General features: G+C 38.4%; 1 protein-coding gene across 5 annotated transcripts; it reads left to right on the forward strand.

Annotated features, from left to right (window-relative positions):
- The first annotated feature begins 3,019 nt into the window (after positions 1-3,019).
- stm (starmaker) lies at positions 3,020-11,949 on the forward strand. 5 transcript variants are annotated; one of them, XM_053613378.1, is made up of 23 exons: positions 3,020-3,105; positions 3,843-3,904; positions 4,282-4,299; positions 4,501-4,527; positions 4,786-4,836; positions 5,047-5,085; positions 5,279-5,317; positions 5,916-5,960; positions 6,178-6,222; positions 6,324-6,356; positions 6,449-6,487; positions 6,574-6,615; positions 6,702-6,746; positions 7,296-7,355; positions 8,490-9,530; positions 9,626-9,667; positions 9,758-9,805; positions 9,911-9,961; positions 10,074-10,112; positions 10,345-10,401; positions 10,756-10,809; positions 11,031-11,106; positions 11,210-11,949. In XM_053613378.1, exons 1-22 carry the CDS (start codon positions 3,095-3,097, stop codon positions 11,069-11,071), a joined length of 1,929 nt encoding a protein of 642 aa, XP_053469353.1. In that variant the 5' UTR covers positions 3,020-3,094; the 3' UTR covers positions 11,072-11,106; positions 11,210-11,949. The 5 variants fall into 5 exon arrangements, with proteins under 5 accessions (XP_053469353.1, XP_053469352.1, XP_053469354.1 ...); XM_053613377.1 differs by having other exon boundaries at positions 3,041-3,105; positions 5,044-5,085; XM_053613379.1 differs by lacking the exon at positions 4,501-4,527 and having other exon boundaries at positions 3,042-3,105; positions 5,044-5,085.
- The last annotated feature ends 6,198 nt before the right edge of the window (positions 11,950-18,147 follow it).

Raw genomic sequence — 18,147 nt, forward strand, 5'->3', positions numbered from 1 at the left:
TGGAATGAATTGAGAAGGGGCAGGGGTCTTTTTAGGCTGATACTTAAAACAGAAAACCTTTATCTGAGTGCTAATTCCCACTATAAGTGAACAAATGTATGGCCTTATCATTGTGACACTTAGCACACATATTACAGCTCCCAGATTTCAGATGTAATACTTAAATTACAGTCATTCTGGACATGTGTTAATGGCAGTGTTTGTTGATGGTAGCTGGTAATCCCCTGAACACAACAAAAGCAACAAAAGTTGCTAACATAGTAAAGGTTGTAAGATTCACTTAGCTTCTCATATGTGTTGTGAGACTATGAGAGAGACTGGCTATTAGCATTGACTTTAAAGCTGTAAGGGCATTTACACACTGGATCATTGCCAATTTTCCACTTTTACTTACTGCTTTCATGCGTCATGTTATTAGTTGCTTTAATGGACCAAAAATAGTTTTCTACTTTGTCTTGCTCATGTAGAAAAAAGAGATTAACTAAAGCAGCTAGAACCCCTGCTACTTGGTCTTAGAGTGAGGTAAATAGCAAGCCATGGATTAAAATTTTCATAAGCTTTTCATTTCAACCCACCTTCATTTTCATGTTTTCATTAACAATCACATTAGTATACAAATATTCACATTTTGTCAGTAATGTGCATAAACAGGTTTATATTTGCATGCATGGCATTTGTAAGACACCCTTATCCAGAGTGACTTACATTTATTTCATTTTATACAAGGGAGCATTTGAGGGTTAAGGGCCTTTCTTAAGGGCCCAGAAGTGGCCTGGGCATTCGGTGCTGTAGCCCTGTAGATTTTTTCTTTAGCCCCAAATAATTCTCGACTTGGAGTGGTTTGTGACTGAGTAAAAGCAGATGGAAGCGATGTAATTTTAATTCTTCAGTGAACAGAGGCGATATCTGACAGGATTTACAGGAAAATGTGTGGAAATACTCGTGTCTTATTGGCTGACAGTCTCTCAATTCTGCCAAACGCTAGCTCATACAGTCAGTTAGTGTGAAAGGCAAAGTGGACATACAGGGTTGAAACTGAAACACAAACATTCTCTCATGCTGAGCACGAAAACAAGGCGTGTAAATGTCTATATGAGTTCCAAGTTACGTGAACATGTTATGAGCAGAGCATAAGGACAGATAATGTGTTTTGCATGGCACTGTAGCAGCTAAACCCATACAATGATAGATCAGCTGTGCCTCCTCTTGGCTAGTGACACCAAATTAGCCTAGTCTCATGTTAGATAGCCAAAAAGTTTGATATTTTATCAGTCTGGTAGTCATGCAAAAGGTAATAACACCCGAGGCAAGTTTTATGATAAATCCAACTTTTTGTCCAATTTGCACTCATATGCAAGGAAAAAAATGCATGGAAACAGTCTCTTTAGAAGAACATTTTAAATGTTTTTTTTTTTGATGGAGAAGAATCTGGGCTCAGCCCCAGATGATTAACAGACCAGATAACGCCCCTGTTGCAGAGACAAAAGAACTTTGATTGTAAGACAACGTACACTTTGTGTGTCGTCAGGTCAAATCTTGCAACAGTGACTATCAGCTACTTTTACAATCTAACAAACCTTGTGTCAGACCATAATAAGATTAAATATTATAGTGTTAAAACACAGCATGTGCTTTTGTCCTACTGATGTAACTTATTTACACATTAATTGTAAGCTAAATCCAATTTTTAAAAATGATCAAACATATGCTAACATCCTAAATGAATTAATCTAAAATAACTGAGAATATCTTAAACCTGTAAAAGAATATTATACATTTAAAACTTGCCACTTTGCCATATACTTCCACTAGGTCAAGATACTTTGACAGTGTTTACTGTGGAAACACCTTAATATCATAATACCTTAATACCATTCATGATTTTATCATTATGTTGTTATCATTAACATTTTTCACATACCTGTATATGTGGCATGAAAACATTTGCATGTGACATATAATTACGTATGATGCATAAACTGTATTCCACATAACCACTGAGAACGTGTCTGTTGTGTAACTGAAATAAATGTAAAGCATTACCAAAATAACAGCATCATTAACACATTAGGCAGCGTGTTCATCTTATAATCTGAAGGTTGTGAGTTTGATTCTCAAAATCTGAGAACATCACTACGAACCTCACACACCCAGGGAGCTGTTTCAGAAATGTCTCAGGAAATGGTACCACTCCATCAGAACCAGCACCACATGACACCTCAACAGTTTGTCCCCCCAACAGATTCATTCTTCTCAACAAGCCATCTACAACGCCAAGCAGAACTGAGCCCCCTGCATTTGTATACTGTGTTTATTGTATCGCATGTGGACTTCTGTATTTATAGTTCATTGTATTTTATTTCATAATATCCAGTGCTTTTGTAGGTCTGTGTGTTTACAAATCTGCCTGTTCACATTTTTGGCGAATAAATGAATTCTGATTCTGAAATTATTACTCTGTTACAGGTTAGGGAGCAGTTATACCCTAGGCCCGAATTCACAGAAGAGAGATTTTAGGACTGTTCCCCATTTCAGATGATCACAAAAGTCACAAAAGCAGATCAGCTATCCCATTCCCAGATGCTTCATGGACCCCAGCCCAGCTCAGGCAACTCTGAAACCCTGCCAAAAAGGCAAGCACTTAATCTCTCACAGAAAAGCAGGAACACTTGTTGCCCACAGTTCTTTGTTCAGTTTCTTAGAAGAACACTAAGGTAACAAGAACTAATAAAAACAACAACATGTGATATCATCAACAGTATCAGAGAATGTACTGGAAAAATGTACTGGCAAAGATATTGGGGAACTGGGGCTGGGGGTAGAACAGCTAGGCTAGCCCAGTTACAAGACCTGTTTGGAAACACAAACAACAGTAGGACATCACTGGCTTTTAACCCTGTTTTAATTAATTCAACTCAAGTCGTTCCCGTGTGACACCTCTGTCCTGCAGGCTCTGCCTCCTCTGGCTTGGGGAGGGTGAGGGGTATAAAAGCTCCTCAGCATGCTCCAGGCAGGATTCAGATTTACGTGAGAGCACAGAGAAGCTCGAGTCTCGCGCTCCCTCTCTTTCACACTGTTCTACCATTCTGTCACGATGCAGACACGGTAAGTAAACTGCTTCGGAACTGACTAAATTAAGCATGCTGAGTTATCAGCTAAAATTTGGTGTCATGTAATATTGTTATTTATTTGCTTATTTTTTACTTAATTTTCTGTTGAACCTACAGAAGGATGAAATTATTATGTGCAAATTAGTACTTTACCTATATGAATAAGTAAAGTACTTGAATAAATAATGAACTTATATGAAGTGCAACGACATTTAGAAGTGTGAATATTGATGATTTGTTACTAATTATACAGTAACTGCGACTGCATTATTGGTATTAAATTGGGAAAGAGACCACACTTTGTAAGACTAATATTTTTTTTACCCCAAATATATAATAAGATATCAGAGATACATTTGAAATTAACCTAAATTGTAACCAGTTTTAAATCAATTAAATTAGTATTAAATTAATTTATGTGATGAATTTGAGGTGAGGTGATGAATGAGACAGTGGGACAGAGGTAAATAAATATTGGCCGAATCACATGAAAGATATTAACATGGACGCTGGGAAAGATCTCAACAAAACTTAGTGTATCTTTTAGTTTATGGACATTTTAAACATTTGAATTATGCGAATCTTCTGACCTCATCGTTCACCATTTGGCATTGAATTTTAATTGAGTTTTATTCAATTCAATTCAGTTTTATTTGTATAGCACTTTTCACAGTGGACATTGTCACAAAGCAGCACTTTTAATTGAATTGTTGCGTATGTTTCATTTTTTAGGACATTGGTTGTTTTCCTGATCGTTGTTTTAGTGTCTGTCACTCTTTCTGCACCAATACATGGTAAGGAAATACTTAAATAAGCATTCATGCATATGACAACACCTATTCCACTTCAGGGCTAATAAAGTGCTTTATTCAGCGATGATACCTCTTCCTTCATCAGTGCATTATTATGTGACTATATTTTCAGTGAAGCAGCTAAAAATGCAGTGCTGTAGCATTTGAAATGTGCAACAATTCCTCTCTTTCAGGGGGGTAACTTGGTGCTTCCCCTAAAGAGAATGTAATCAGAGCCAATGTTCCTCTAGAGCACACAAAGACGTTTTGTTCACTTGAGCCTGTTGAGTTAACTATCTGACTATAGGAGACTGTTACTTATAGATAATGAAACTACGATACCTCACTTATATTAATTTACCTGGGTTTTCTTCCCCTAGATGGCACAGACAATGATGGTAAGGACATGTTACATTCTGTTTTTCACATTTTTAGTAATGGTGTAGTTTGTATGTATATGCATATTTAATTCGCAAATAAAGAAACATCATTAATAGCATAGCTGTTGTTGCAAAGTGTTCAGTAAATATTGACTTGATCTAAAGAGCAACATGCAATGATTCATAATTTTTTTATTGTTATTATTTCTCTGTTTTTAGAGAAAGCACTTCTAGACTTATTTATTGGTAGGTGTTAAACTTAATTGCAAGCATCAATAGACATAAAAACACATTCACATGGACTAGTCACTGATTCTTAAAACCAGACGCAAGTTAAAAATCAAAGTACCATCATTTTCTGTCGCTGATGGACTTAAGGACGCATACAAGCTTGCTAAAGATACTCAATCTAATTAGCATAAAGTAAGCAATCAAGTTACTTTGACACTTTAGTGAACCACACCTTAAACCATTAACAATAATAGTATTGTTTCTCTTTCTTAGGTGTTAACAATGCAGTTCACCCGACTAATAGCCCTGTGAATGGAGACTTAGGTTAGTCACTCATCTCATAGGAACAAAAACACTTGAGATTTACATCGGAATTTTCAGCACTGGTCACTGAACGGCATTAAAGAAATACCGTGCCAATGTTGGACTGTAAAAGAAATCTGATATTTCACATTTAAAACTGGATTGAATTGGTGATATTTCTGATAAGTAGAAGCCTGATGTTTTTTAATTCAGCGTATGTTCTCTTAGCAGGAACTACAGATGGAAAGGACTCTGCAGAGAAAGCAGAAGGTATGGTTGATCACATATAGCCCGAGTGAAGCTTTAGATGTATGTTGAAATAAAACCCTGATAAAAAATGTATAAGTAACTTATAAAAAATTCCAATTTGACGTAGTGAAACAGACAGGGCAGCAGTATGCGCTATAAGAAAAACAACAAAATAAAACAAAACAACCCTATGGCTATATGTCTTCAATTTCAGGCACAGCAAGTGACACAGCAGATACAACAGAAAAGCCGGGTAAGATCTCAGAAACACAAGGAGAAGAAAATAACCAAAGCATGCATAAACAAACAAACAAACAAACAAACAAACAAACAGGGACCAGCTTCCCTTAAGTTAAAATAATGGTAAATGGTAGAGCGAGTGTTCAGTAGGATGTGCACTCTACTATTTAACAATAATATTTATATTTTGGGAAACTTTGCCCATAATATTAAATGTATACACACTTGCAAACAATATAAATTAATTGAAAGAAACAGTGAATTGTCAGGACTTCATGATAATAATAGTAATTATTAGTAATTAATAGTGTTCTAATAAAAACAATCCTGTATAATGAGTTACTGTGAGTGTTCAGTAGATAACTGTAATCTGATCATGATTGCAAATCACATGATTAAAGACTTAATCAGTAACATAATCTTTTTTCTTTTTTACATAGAAACAAATTATTAAGTATAATTGTTTTTGGACTACATCTATGTACATACATGTATATGCTTCTGTGTTGAATCACTCTTAAACTAATTTATTTATTTATTTATTTATTATTATTTTTTACATGCATTAAAGTAATAAAAGAATTAGACACAAATCTTTTTTTTTTTTTCAGGTGACACAAGTCAGGATGAAACCACCAGTGGTCCAGATTCAAGAGGTAAGAAAAAAATAGCAGCATTTGGAAAAGCACAGTTTCATACAGTAACCCACAACAGTGAGTGTCCAGTGTGTATAGAAGTCCACAGCATCCTTAGAATTAGTAACATTGTAAAAAGAGTTTATATTGAAGCACTTATTTCAACACAAAACACTTATTAACAGTGGAATTATGGGTAGAGTGTGACACTGTGGTGAAAACATTTGTTTTACTTTAGACTCCTCTGAATCTGCACTAGAGAAGAAAGAGTCTGACATGCCAGGTGAGTCCAGGACACTGTCTCCATAACATACAGCATGGTTTATTCATTCCAGATGTTCAGAAATAGTTGTTAATTATCTGTTTGTTTGCTTTGATTATTAGACCCAGCTGAAGACAAAAATAAAGATCCTTCAGGTTAGTGCAAAGCAATAAAATTTTGTCACAGTGGAAAACAAGGAAGAAGGAACAATGATTTAATGGAAATTATTTAATTCCCTCAACCATAGATGACATGGCCGAACGAGCATCAACAGAAAAGAAACCAGGTGAGAGAAAGAGAGAGAGAGATCTGATATCACATGGAATAGTCCTATTCCTTTACGGCTTCATCATTTATATATAATTTCTACAGATGACACTGAGGAAGTAATAGACACACAAACAGATTCTGCTGGTAAGATTATGAATAACTAACAAAACTAAACATTTACAAGTTTAAATCATAAAAGAAATGAACATTTGTACATTTTACTATTACAGATGCTGACTCGACACTCATATCATCAAATGAAATGGACTCTCCAGGTAAGACACCACCACAGAGTCAGAGTGTTTCTTTACACCTTGCTCTGAATATGTGTATAAAGGAATGACAAGAAATAAAGGCATCTATGGGGCTACATATTTTAAACATAACATTACACAGGCTATACAGGTTATTTACTTTAAAACTTTGTAAAGTTTTAAAAGTTAAAAAGGCTTTTAAAAAAAAGTATTCTTAAATATATGCAACATACATTACTTTGTACATTTATTGTCTTGTTTTTGTTTTTCAAATTTCAAATGGTCACTTGTGTTTTCAAATGGACAATTCATGTTTTAGAATTATAATATGGATCATCATACTGAGGGATAATTCTTTGTACTCTTTTATGTAAACACCTTTAGGAGACTGGAGGAAAGTGAGAGTGTTATGAACTCCTATGATAATTATGCATGTTAATCATTTTAAAGAATCAAGGAAAACATCATAATGAGAGCATTTAGCATACATCCATTATTTAAGATCAGTTAGACAGGCCAACCACTGAAACATTCAGATGTGACACACACTCATGCTGTGTACTGTTTCAGACAAGACCTCTTCCAGTAAGGAGACGGAGTCACGTGCTGAGCCAGACAAGGATTCCCGAGGTATTCTTATTTATATAATGCAAAATTAATGTATTAGTTAGTGAAGGTATGACTGATCACACAATTCATATCTTAATAATCCATGGTTTATCACTTTTCTTCAGTATTAAGCCTGCTAACAACTATGCTTTCTTATGGTCTGTTAAATAATTCAACCAACTGGTACACCTCTACTGACCTGACCCTAACACTGATCTTTGAACAGTGAACTTTGGAAGAAATGTTTGACGTTTGAATCACTGAAACAGTAATCCAGTCACCATGTGAAGTGACCTGGCTGAAGGGCTTTAAACAGAAATGAGATAATTACTGAACCCAATTTTACACAATGCCATGTTCCATATTAAAGATTTTGCAGAGTTTATTGCAGTATCGTAGTAGTGAGATGCTGCAAGGAATATTAAAGTCAACTAAAAATTGAGATTTAACTTGGCCACAAATTACTCTAACAAAGCGAATAGTATTGTGCTTCTTAACAGGATGTTGTATTGTTTGAGCATTTGTTTTTGGTGTCTAGGAAATGTCCCACAGTAAGTCCCATTAATGAATTATGGAAATGACAGGTTTAGTTGTTTTATATTTTACCACTCATAATTTAAATTACTTCTGCAAACTTGTTTAAAGGAGAATAAATTCGGCTTCTTAAAACCCCTTTTTTTTGTGATTAAAGAAAATACTATGGGTATGAGCTTCTTATGTTTCACTATTATTGCTACAACATGACAGGATAGCAATTCATTAAAGGCACCTAACTCTTTGTAGAAACATTAACTGAATGATATGTTTTCACATCTTAGGTTTTTAAATGAGGTATATTTAAAAAAAAAAAAAGAAAAAAGAAAAAGAAAAAAAGTATAAAATATACAGTGTTCAAAAACTTTTGAATGGCAGTGGAAATGAATGATGCTTTTATCCAAAACAAGAAATGACCAGCAAAATAGTGCATGCGATAACACTGTGTGGCTCTTCTGTACTGAATATAAAGTAAGCGCATTTACATTGCACAAAAAAACTGATTGTAACTCAAATGTAACTTTTCTCGTAAACCGTTAAGTGATTAGTAATTGTCTGAAATGTGCAACTGTATTAAACCTATGTTCACTTTACATCATGTATGTATTCCCATACTACCAGAATCTGAAAAGCACAAGTCAGATGCCAGCACTGATGCATACAAGGACAGTAAAGAACAAGACGTGGACAAAACCTCGGAGATGGAGGACAAGGACAAACCTGCCAACAAGGCTGTGGACACTGATGGAGATGGTGATGAGACAAGAGGCACAGAAGACACTGATGTGAAAGATTCATCAGAAAGAAAGGACAAGACCAGCAAGCATGATGATACTGACAAGGATACTGACCATGACACAGTGAAATCTTCAGACATGACAGAGATCAGTGACAGTGCTGAGAAGACTGACAAAGACAGCAGTAGAGACAGTGACAAAGAGGATGATAAAGATAGAGACAATGACAGAGATAGTGATAAAGATGAGGATAAAGACAGTGATAGGAAGGATAGTGATGTAGATGAGGATAAAGACAGTGATAGGAAGGATAAGGATGAAGATGAGGATAAAGACAGTGATAGGAAGGATAAGGATGAAGATGAGGATAAAGACAGTGATAGGAAGGATAAGGATGGAGATGAGGATAAAGACAGTGATAGGAAGGATAAGGATGGAGATGAGGATAAAGACAATGATAGGAAGGATAAGGATGGAGATGAGGATAAAGACAGTGATAGGAAGGATAAGGATGGAGATGAGGATAAAGACAGTGATAGGGATAGTGATGCAGGTGAGGATAAAGACAGTGATGGAGACAGTAAGAAAGATGACAGGGACAGTGATGGAGACAGTGATGGAGACAAAGTCATAAAAGATGAGGAGGATAGTGCAGAAAGTGACAAGGACACCACAGATGACACAAGCACTGACAAAAGCAATGAGAAGGAAATGACTGGTGAGGAAGAAAAGGACACTGACCAAGAGACAAAGAGGAAGTCTGAGGAATCTGTGAGGGGATCTCAGTCTGGCTCGTTCATCTTGGACTCCTCAAGTAAAGAGGATAGCCAGGACAGAGAGACGAGCAGCACTGAGTCCACTGATAAAGACAGCTCAGACAGCACAGACCATGCTGACAAGGACAGCACTGAGACAGATGGAGGAGGTGCATTTTCAGTTCTTATTGATACTATTTTGCACACGGTATAGTTATTTGTAAATATATGCACTGAAAATTGCAGTAATATTTTTCTTCTACAGTTTCAGATGTCAGTGCCAATAGTTCGGAGATAGAGACCCCTGGTAAGTGGAATATTCAAGACCAGTGTCTACTACTATGGATACTAACTCAGTGTCTTGATAACTGATTTTCTGCGCTCATATATTATCCAGATGCATCATCACTTGAAACAGCTGAGGACTCTCAGGGTGACTCCAGTGGTGAGACACACACACACACACACACACACACACACACCCACGTGAACTCATTTTCAGTACACCACAATAAGTTGATTTGAAAATTATTTTTTTTCCTCTTCGTAGATGAGAATGACGATGATGACTCAAGGGGTGCAACAGAGTCGAAATCACATGGTAATTATATAACAGATAAGCTCTTAAATATGCAACAGTCTTTCCATCTCTTTGGATCTCTTTGGTTAAGTATATTGTAGATGTTGAAATCTTGTTCTTAATGCCATTATAGAGGACAACACTGATGAAGACACTGATGTAGACACAACTGGTATGTAAAAGTGCTGTTTATGGTCATTTATACTAAACTGTTGGGTTGATGCCATAGCAGTGTTCAGCAAAACATAACAACGGACCTGTAGGTAAAAAAAACAAACAACACCAACCCTGTAGGACAAAATTATGTGAATGATAAAGAGGGTGTGTGTTTTACTGAAATGGCAAACTGAAGCTTTCAGTAGTTGACCAGTTTTATGATATCATGTGACACAAATAATTTTTAGATGAAGATAAGGATACAGATATGGATGAATTTGACAAAGTGCAGAATGATGCTGAGGGTAAGCACACGCTCTATATTAGCACTAAAAAGCATTTAAATATAGAATGTATATACATATATACACATATAGATATATGCATACATACATACATACATATATACAAACATACATACATACATACATACATACATATATAAATATATATATATATATATATATATATATATATATATATATATATATACATACACACATACATACATACATATATATATATATACGTACATACATACATACACACACATATACTTTTTAACTTGTTACGTTGTCCATTTGAGAGCAGTTTTAGGATAAGGTTGTCTGAACTCAGTCCTGCTGGGTCACAGACAACTGAAACTTGTCTCTTGACAGCAAAACCATCTGATGTACCCGACCAGCCAGATCATCTAGAGGACACACCCCAAGGTATCCGTCAGACAAGTGTGGTGTTGTGATGTTCATTTAAAGCAGAAATGACAGAATGTTCCGATCAGAAAACAACTTCTAAAAACAGATGATAAATATCATCTTGCTCTGTCTCGCATTAACAGCTGTATGTTGTTATATGAGGGGATTTTAAAAAATGTTAGACAAATGTACAAGAATCTGGAGTATAACTTTCTATACTATTCTATTCTATTCTTTAGGGTCTGTTGTTGGTAGCAATAATGCTTCTCTAAGCTCCTAGCGCCCAGAATATCACTGGATCAAACCGTTTAACAGGTAACTTGATTTGAAGATCAAATGACAAGAATTCTCCTACTTTTATGTAACAGTGATCTCTGACCAGAATAATTGTTGTATGTTTTTGACATTTCCTATACAGGGTTATGCAATACATGGTGAAATACTAAAAGAGAAGCAACTGAAGTCACTGTGCTAACCAGCCATTTTGATTCCCTATTAACATGACATTTTATAACTTTCTGTCCCCTTTGATGAAGGGTTCTTGGATGGAAAAATAAATTATTCTGTGTGGTGATGTTCTGTTCCTCATAACTCTGACAGTCTTAATTCTATAACTGAAAAAAGCAATATTTGCCATTTTTGTTTAATTTGTGAAGAAACGTAGAGGTCAAAAATCTTTCTTTTTTATTCAAACATAGAAAGTTTGAAACTTAGTAATTAGTCACAAATATAATGTTTGTATTTTTGTTCTATAATGTTGAAGTCAAAATCATCAGTGGCTTTTCACTATCATGTCTGTGGCCCTGGCTTTAAGACACATTTTGTCCATCTGACTGCTCCACCTTCTGGACTGACACTGTTCTTAACCTCAGCCGAACGTTGTACAGCTGAAACATCAAACGCAAATGACACATTGCCTATTAAAATATAGTAAAACATGTTCTAGAATAAAATAAATGTGTACAGACAGTTTTGCTTAAGTGTACCTTAAGTTCACATCTCTAGAGGTATATTAATTAATGTTGCAGTGATATAAAACCACAGATTGACAAGTACTGAAATGACACAAGATGTATAGATTAATTAATGTCACTACAATGTGCACACAGGGACCAATTCTAATAAAATAATGAGTTGTCAGACAAACCTCAGGCCATGTTTTTTTCATTGAAATACCAACACAGAGACACATACACACAGACATATGCACAGAATCACGCACACAGAGATATGAACACAGACATGCACAGAATCACGCACACAGAGATATGAACACAGACATACGCACAGACTCAAGCTCACAGAAATAGGAACACAGACATATGCACAGAATCACGCTCACAAAAATTTGAACACAGACTTATGCACAGACTCACGCTTACAGAGATATGAACACAGACATATGCACAGAATCCCGCTCACAGAGATATGAACACAGACATATGCACAGAGTCACGCGCACAGAGATATGAACACAGACATATGCACAGAATCACGCTCACAGAGATATGAACACAGACATGCACAGAATCATGCGCACAGAGATATGAACACAGACATATGCACAGAGTCATGCTCACAGAGATATGAACACAGACATGTGCACAGACTCACGCTCACAGAAATATGAACACAGACATATGCACAGAGTCACGCTCACAGAGATATGAACACAGACATATGCACAGAATCACGCGCACAGAGATATGAACACAGACATATGCACAGATACAGAGACAGATTCACAGAGACACAGGCATAGAGAAATATGCTCACAAACATGTGCACAGACAAATGCACAGAGACACATGCACAAAAATACACACATAGAAACATATGCATAGAGACAGAGGCTCAGAGATACATGCACACAGACAAATGCACACCAACATATGCACACAGAGACATATGCACAGAGACACACCCACACACACACATGTACAGAGACACACCCACACACACACATTTACAGAGATACACCCACACACACACATGTACAGAGACACACCCACACACACATGCACAGAGACACACCCACAAACACATGCACAGAAGAACATACAAACAGAGACAAATACACAGAAATACACCCAAACGCACTCATGCACACAGACACATGCACGCAGAGAGACACATGCACACAGAGACACATGCACACAGAGACACATGCACACCAAATAAACACATGAAAAGAGTGAACACATGAACAATGAAGACACATGCACAGAGACACACATGTACACAGACAAATGCTCAGAGACACATGCACAGAGACACATGCACAGAGACACACGGGGGAGCAGGGGCAAACAGGGGCAACCTAATCAAAAATTAATAAATGTTTAGCTTTTCTTTAGGTTGTCATAATGGTTATGGTTAATGGTTATAGGTTGTCACTGAATTGTTCAAGTACAATAACTTGTTGTGTTTTGATTTGTTTGGATGTATGCTGATCATATTAATTTAGTTTTTTATTGGTTTAGGTTTTGATAATAGTAGGGTTATGATTATAAGCACACAGGTGCAGTTATGTAGGCTTTTGATATTAGTTAGCAATTGCCATAATGTTGGATAAGAGAAAATATCTTACTGGAGCACAAAAAGAAAAAAAAAAGCTTAGAAAGACGGAAGGAGGCGCGGACAGAAGCAAGTGCAGGTTATGAAGTTTAATCCAAAAACAACAAGTCCAAAGGGTAATTCCAAATTCCACAACATTAAACAGGCAAGGGTCATATCACACTATTAGGCAAACAGGTATAACAGGTACATAAACAGGCTAGGCAGAGAATCGAGGTCAGTGGAGTAAACAAAGTCCAAAACCAGAATATCAACACTTAGAAAGGCTTGGCTACAACAGAGACAATAGCAACTGAGTGTATACTTCGCAAAGACATTGTGTTCAAACAGTCTCTTTTATGTGTGGTGTGATAGCGAGTGTAAATGGGAACAGGTTTCTCTGATTAGAACTCCAGAGAAGGTGAATGTGTGTGTGTGGGAAGTGTAGTCCTCTTCGACCATGTTTGTAGTTGGTGGTGCATTCTGGGAAATGGAGTCGCTGGTTTGCTGCGATATGACAGAGCCCCACCGGGAGCAGCGTTCTCTCTGGGTTTGCCCTGGGGTCGTGGTCCTGGACGTTCTGGAAATAGTGCATGAAAATTCTCTACATAGATTAGGATCTAGTATGTCTTGAGAAGGCAACCAGCACTGTTCCTCCGGCATCTATCCCTCCCATTCAACGAGGTATTCTAGCTTACCCCTTCTGTGCCTGGAGATAAGGAAGTTCTTCACCAGGTATGCTGGCTGGCCGTTAATGTCTAACGGAGCTGGATGGGTGTCAAGTGGCACGAGACGAGAAACATGGAATGACTGAGCTATGCGGCTGTGTCTAGGCAAGTTCAGCTTGTATGTGACATTGTTGATCTGTTTGATAATTTTGAATGGTTCGATGTATCTTGGGATTAGCTTCCTGCAATGATATGGTTGTTTGAGATCTTTGGTGGAGAGCCAGACTCTGTCACCTGGCTGGTATTGGGGTTTTTCACTGCGATGACAATCAGCCTTTTGCTTTTAGGTGCATGAGGTTTGTACAAGACGTTAGTGTGTACTTGCCAAACTTGTTCACTCCTTTGGAACCATTGGTCTACAGATGGGGAGTCGGTGGGGTAGGTGTTCCGTGGAAACAGAGGTGGCTGGTAGCCTAAAATGCACTGGAACGGGGTGAGGCGCGTGGCTGAATGACAGGGAGTTTGGGGAGGGGGGGAATCAGAGGAGGAATCTGGACCAGTCCTTGGGGTTTGATGCACAGAATTTCTCCATACACAGTCCTATCTCTTAGTTGGCTCGTTTCACTTGAACATTCGTTTGTGGGTTGTAGCCTGAGGTGAAATTGATGGTGATCCCCATCTTCTCCATGAAACTGGACCAGACCCGAGACATGAATTTTGGTCCCCAATCAATGACGATCTCCTCTGGGATCCCAAAGTACCTGAATACATACTGGAACAGCAATTTGGCTATCATAAAAGCAGATGGGATGGTTGTTAGTGGAATTAGGTGCTGCGACTTGGAAAACTGGTCCACAGCCACTAAGATAGTTGTGTTACCTTGGGATTCTACGTCAGTGAAGAAGTCAATGGAAAGATGGGACCATTGGTGTTCAGGTATGGGTAGGGGGATTGAGCTTGCAGGCAGGCAGTATTCATGGAACCTTTGATTGGGCACACGTAGAGCAGGAGGACACTATGCGGTGCACATCCCTTAGCATGTTATGCCCCCAGTACTTTTCCCACAACAGATAGTAGGTACGTTGTGTACCTGCCTGGGTGACCTGTGGCAACCGCCGTGTGGGCCCAGGTCAGTGCTGCTCTGGAACAAACTGTTTCCTTGGAGGACATGCTGCTGGGATTTATGATCTTGGTATGCGTGCGAGGGCTTGATCCAACTCCCATTCTAGGGAGCTGACTACACAGGAGGGAGAATGAATTAGTTTTCTTGAACCTCTGTGCTGTGTAGATGCGAGAGGGCATCGGCATTTGTATTCTTGGAACCTGGCCTGTAAGACAAGGTGAACTGGAAGTGGGAGAAGAATAATGGGCAGCGGGCTTGACGAGGGGTCAGATGCTTGGCTGTATGTAGGTCCTCTAGGTTCTTGTGGTCTGTGAAAATGATGAAGGGGTGTATGATCCTTACAGCCAATGTCGCCTTTTCCTCCAGGGCTAGTTTGACTGCCAAGAGTTCTCCATTTGCCACATCATCGTTTCCTTCTGCTGGAGACAGTTTCTTGGAAAAGAAGGCCACGAGTTGGAACTTGGGCTCATCTCCGAACGTCAGAGAGAGGATAGCTCCCACTCCTGTCTCCGATGCATCAATCTCCACAACAACGGGCTTGGAAGGGTCTGGGTGCTTTAGGGTGGGAGCTGTAGTGAAGGCTTTCTTGAGTTGATCTAATGCTGTTTGGGCAGCTGGATTCCAGGGTAATCGTTTTGGCTTGCCTCTCAGCAGGGACATTAAAGGGTGTGCAATGGCGCTGAAACCTCTGATAAAATGTCAGTAGAAGTTGGTGAAGCTCAGAAATCGTTGTAAATCCCTGACTGTTCGTGGAGTGGGCCAGTCCACCACCACCTGTACCTTCCCTTGGTGTGAATATATCTCTGAGCATGTGAAGGTGAATGTGTGTGTGCATGTGTGTGTATGGGGAAGTGCAGTCCTCTACAGCCATGTTTGTAGTTGGTGGTGCATTCTGGGAAATGGAGTCGCTGGTTTGCTGTGATATGATACTTAAAGGTAACGTCTTAGGATTTTAAGGATTTTATTTGGACTTGTTATATCGTGGCTTTTGTTCAGTGGGCCACGTTGCTGTTTGTTAGCAAGCCATATCACAGTGTGTTGTGTGAGCTATACAGAGGTTTGATTTAGATATACCTGGGTGACATCATGTTTCTTTTACTGCAGTAAAGTTAGTTTCACATTCAGACATTCTGGTATTTCTGGTCAATTTTGGTCATGAATGGCTAAACTCTTGTAAAACTACATGATTTAAATGTGCTCTCAAAAGGAAAACCAACCATACCCATTAAATCAAGTCTGATTAGGAGTTTTCTCCTAGAAAAACATTTTCTAACTCTGAGTAGCTGTTTCTGAGTCACTTAATTATTACATTGCAAAAGTGAAGCAAAAGTGTGAAATGTTTGAGCATGAAAATTTTCACTAGGGTCTTCCTTCACAAGAGCAATGAAATGCAACCAACTCTAACTAAACTACTACTACTTCTACTACTACACACACATACAGAGAGAGAGAGAGAGAGAGAGAGAGAGAGTTAGCTGAATTTTTCAGTTGGAATGAGAACATATCAGTAGAAACAGTCCAAAACAGTTTCTACAATAGGGCATATTTAACCTCATATGTGTAATAAACATGTAATTAATTGTTGAATAATAATAATAACTGATTCTGATAGAGAAATGGAAAAAATTCTGAGACAATTAATGCATGGAGAGTGGCTAAATAATTACTGTTATATAATAATGAGATATTTATTGCAATGTTGCCAGTGTCACTCTAAAACTAGGTGGACAATATTATGCACCTCCTCTAGATTATACTAGATCTCTTATATATATATATATATATATATATATATATATATATATATATATATATATATATACACACACACACACACACACACCAATCAACCATAACATTAAATTAACTGCCATGTAAAGTGAATAGCGTTGATTATCTTGTTACTATGGAACTTGTCAAAGGGTATATTAGGCAACAAGTCAACAGTCAGTTCTTGAAGTTGATGTGGAAAAATGTGTATCTGAGCGATTTTGACAAGGGCCAAATTGTGATGGCTATATGACTGAGTTAGAGCATCTCCAAATAGCCAACAACTATTTGTGGGGTGTTCCCAGCATGCAGTGGTTAGTACCTACCAAAAATGGTCCAAGGAAGGACAAGCAGTGAACCAGCAAACAGGGTCATGGGCACCCAAGGCTCAATGATGTGTGTGGGATGAGAAGGCTAGTACATCTGGTCCCATCCCACAGAAGAGCTACTGTACCATAAATTCCTGAAAAATCTACTGCTGGCTATGATAGTTTAACAGTGGGGTCAAGCATCGGCTGTGGCTGGAGAGGAGGCAGGTTGAACCGATAGGTAATATGTGTGAGGATTCTCACCTGTGTGTAATTAGTGGAAGTTGATTTGTTTGTGTCTTTTTCTGCTTTCAGTGGTTCCCCATGGGAGCCAGTGTAAGGGTGAGAGAGAGCCAACCAGCACAGAGCCATGTGTGTGCATGCATGTCTGTGTGTTTATAACATAAAACCACTGAAAAGCTAAAGTAAAAGATAAAAAATAAAGGACATTTCGAGTTGTTCCAAGCCTGCCTCCAGCTTCCTCATTCCCTACCCAAACCTGGGAAGTGTTACACTGGTGCTGAAACCTGGGTTTGAGGAAAGAGAGCTGTCATGGAGTCATCACCACTGGCTGAGATCATCCGGTCCCTCACCAGACTCCACCAGACCCAGCATGAGGCCCTTCTGCAGCTATGACAATACCAGGAGCAGGGCATCCAGGTCCTGCTTGAAGCCCAGATGGAGGACCAGTAGGTGCTCCAGAGCTTAGTCTAACAGGCAGGAGGGTCCACATCACCCTCACAAAGATGGGACCTCAGGACGACCCAGAAGCGTTCCTCAAGTTGTTTGAGTTGTTTTGGACTGCAGAAGCGTGAGGCTGGCCCAATGCCCATTGGGTAGCTTGCTTACTGGCACTCCTATCTGGGAAAGCCCAGCTTGTGGCCCAACAGCTCCCCATGCTGACTCTGCTGGAGTACCCGGCCGTGAAGTG

Source organism: Ictalurus furcatus, chromosome 24 (assembly GCF_023375685.1).
Source record: "Ictalurus furcatus strain D&B chromosome 24, Billie_1.0, whole genome shotgun sequence".
NCBI lineage: Eukaryota > Metazoa > Chordata > Actinopteri > Siluriformes > Ictaluridae > Ictalurus > Ictalurus furcatus.

Coding starts and splice junctions, on each gene's coding strand:
- stm (XM_053613377.1), top strand. Junction 5,086..5,278: donor CTCTGCAGAGAAAGCAGAAG/GTATGGTTGATC, acceptor CTTCAATTTCAG/GCACAGCAAGTGACACAGCA. Junction 9,531..9,625: donor CACTGAGACAGATGGAGGAG/GTGCATTTTCAG, acceptor TTTCTTCTACAG/TTTCAGATGTCAGTGCCAAT.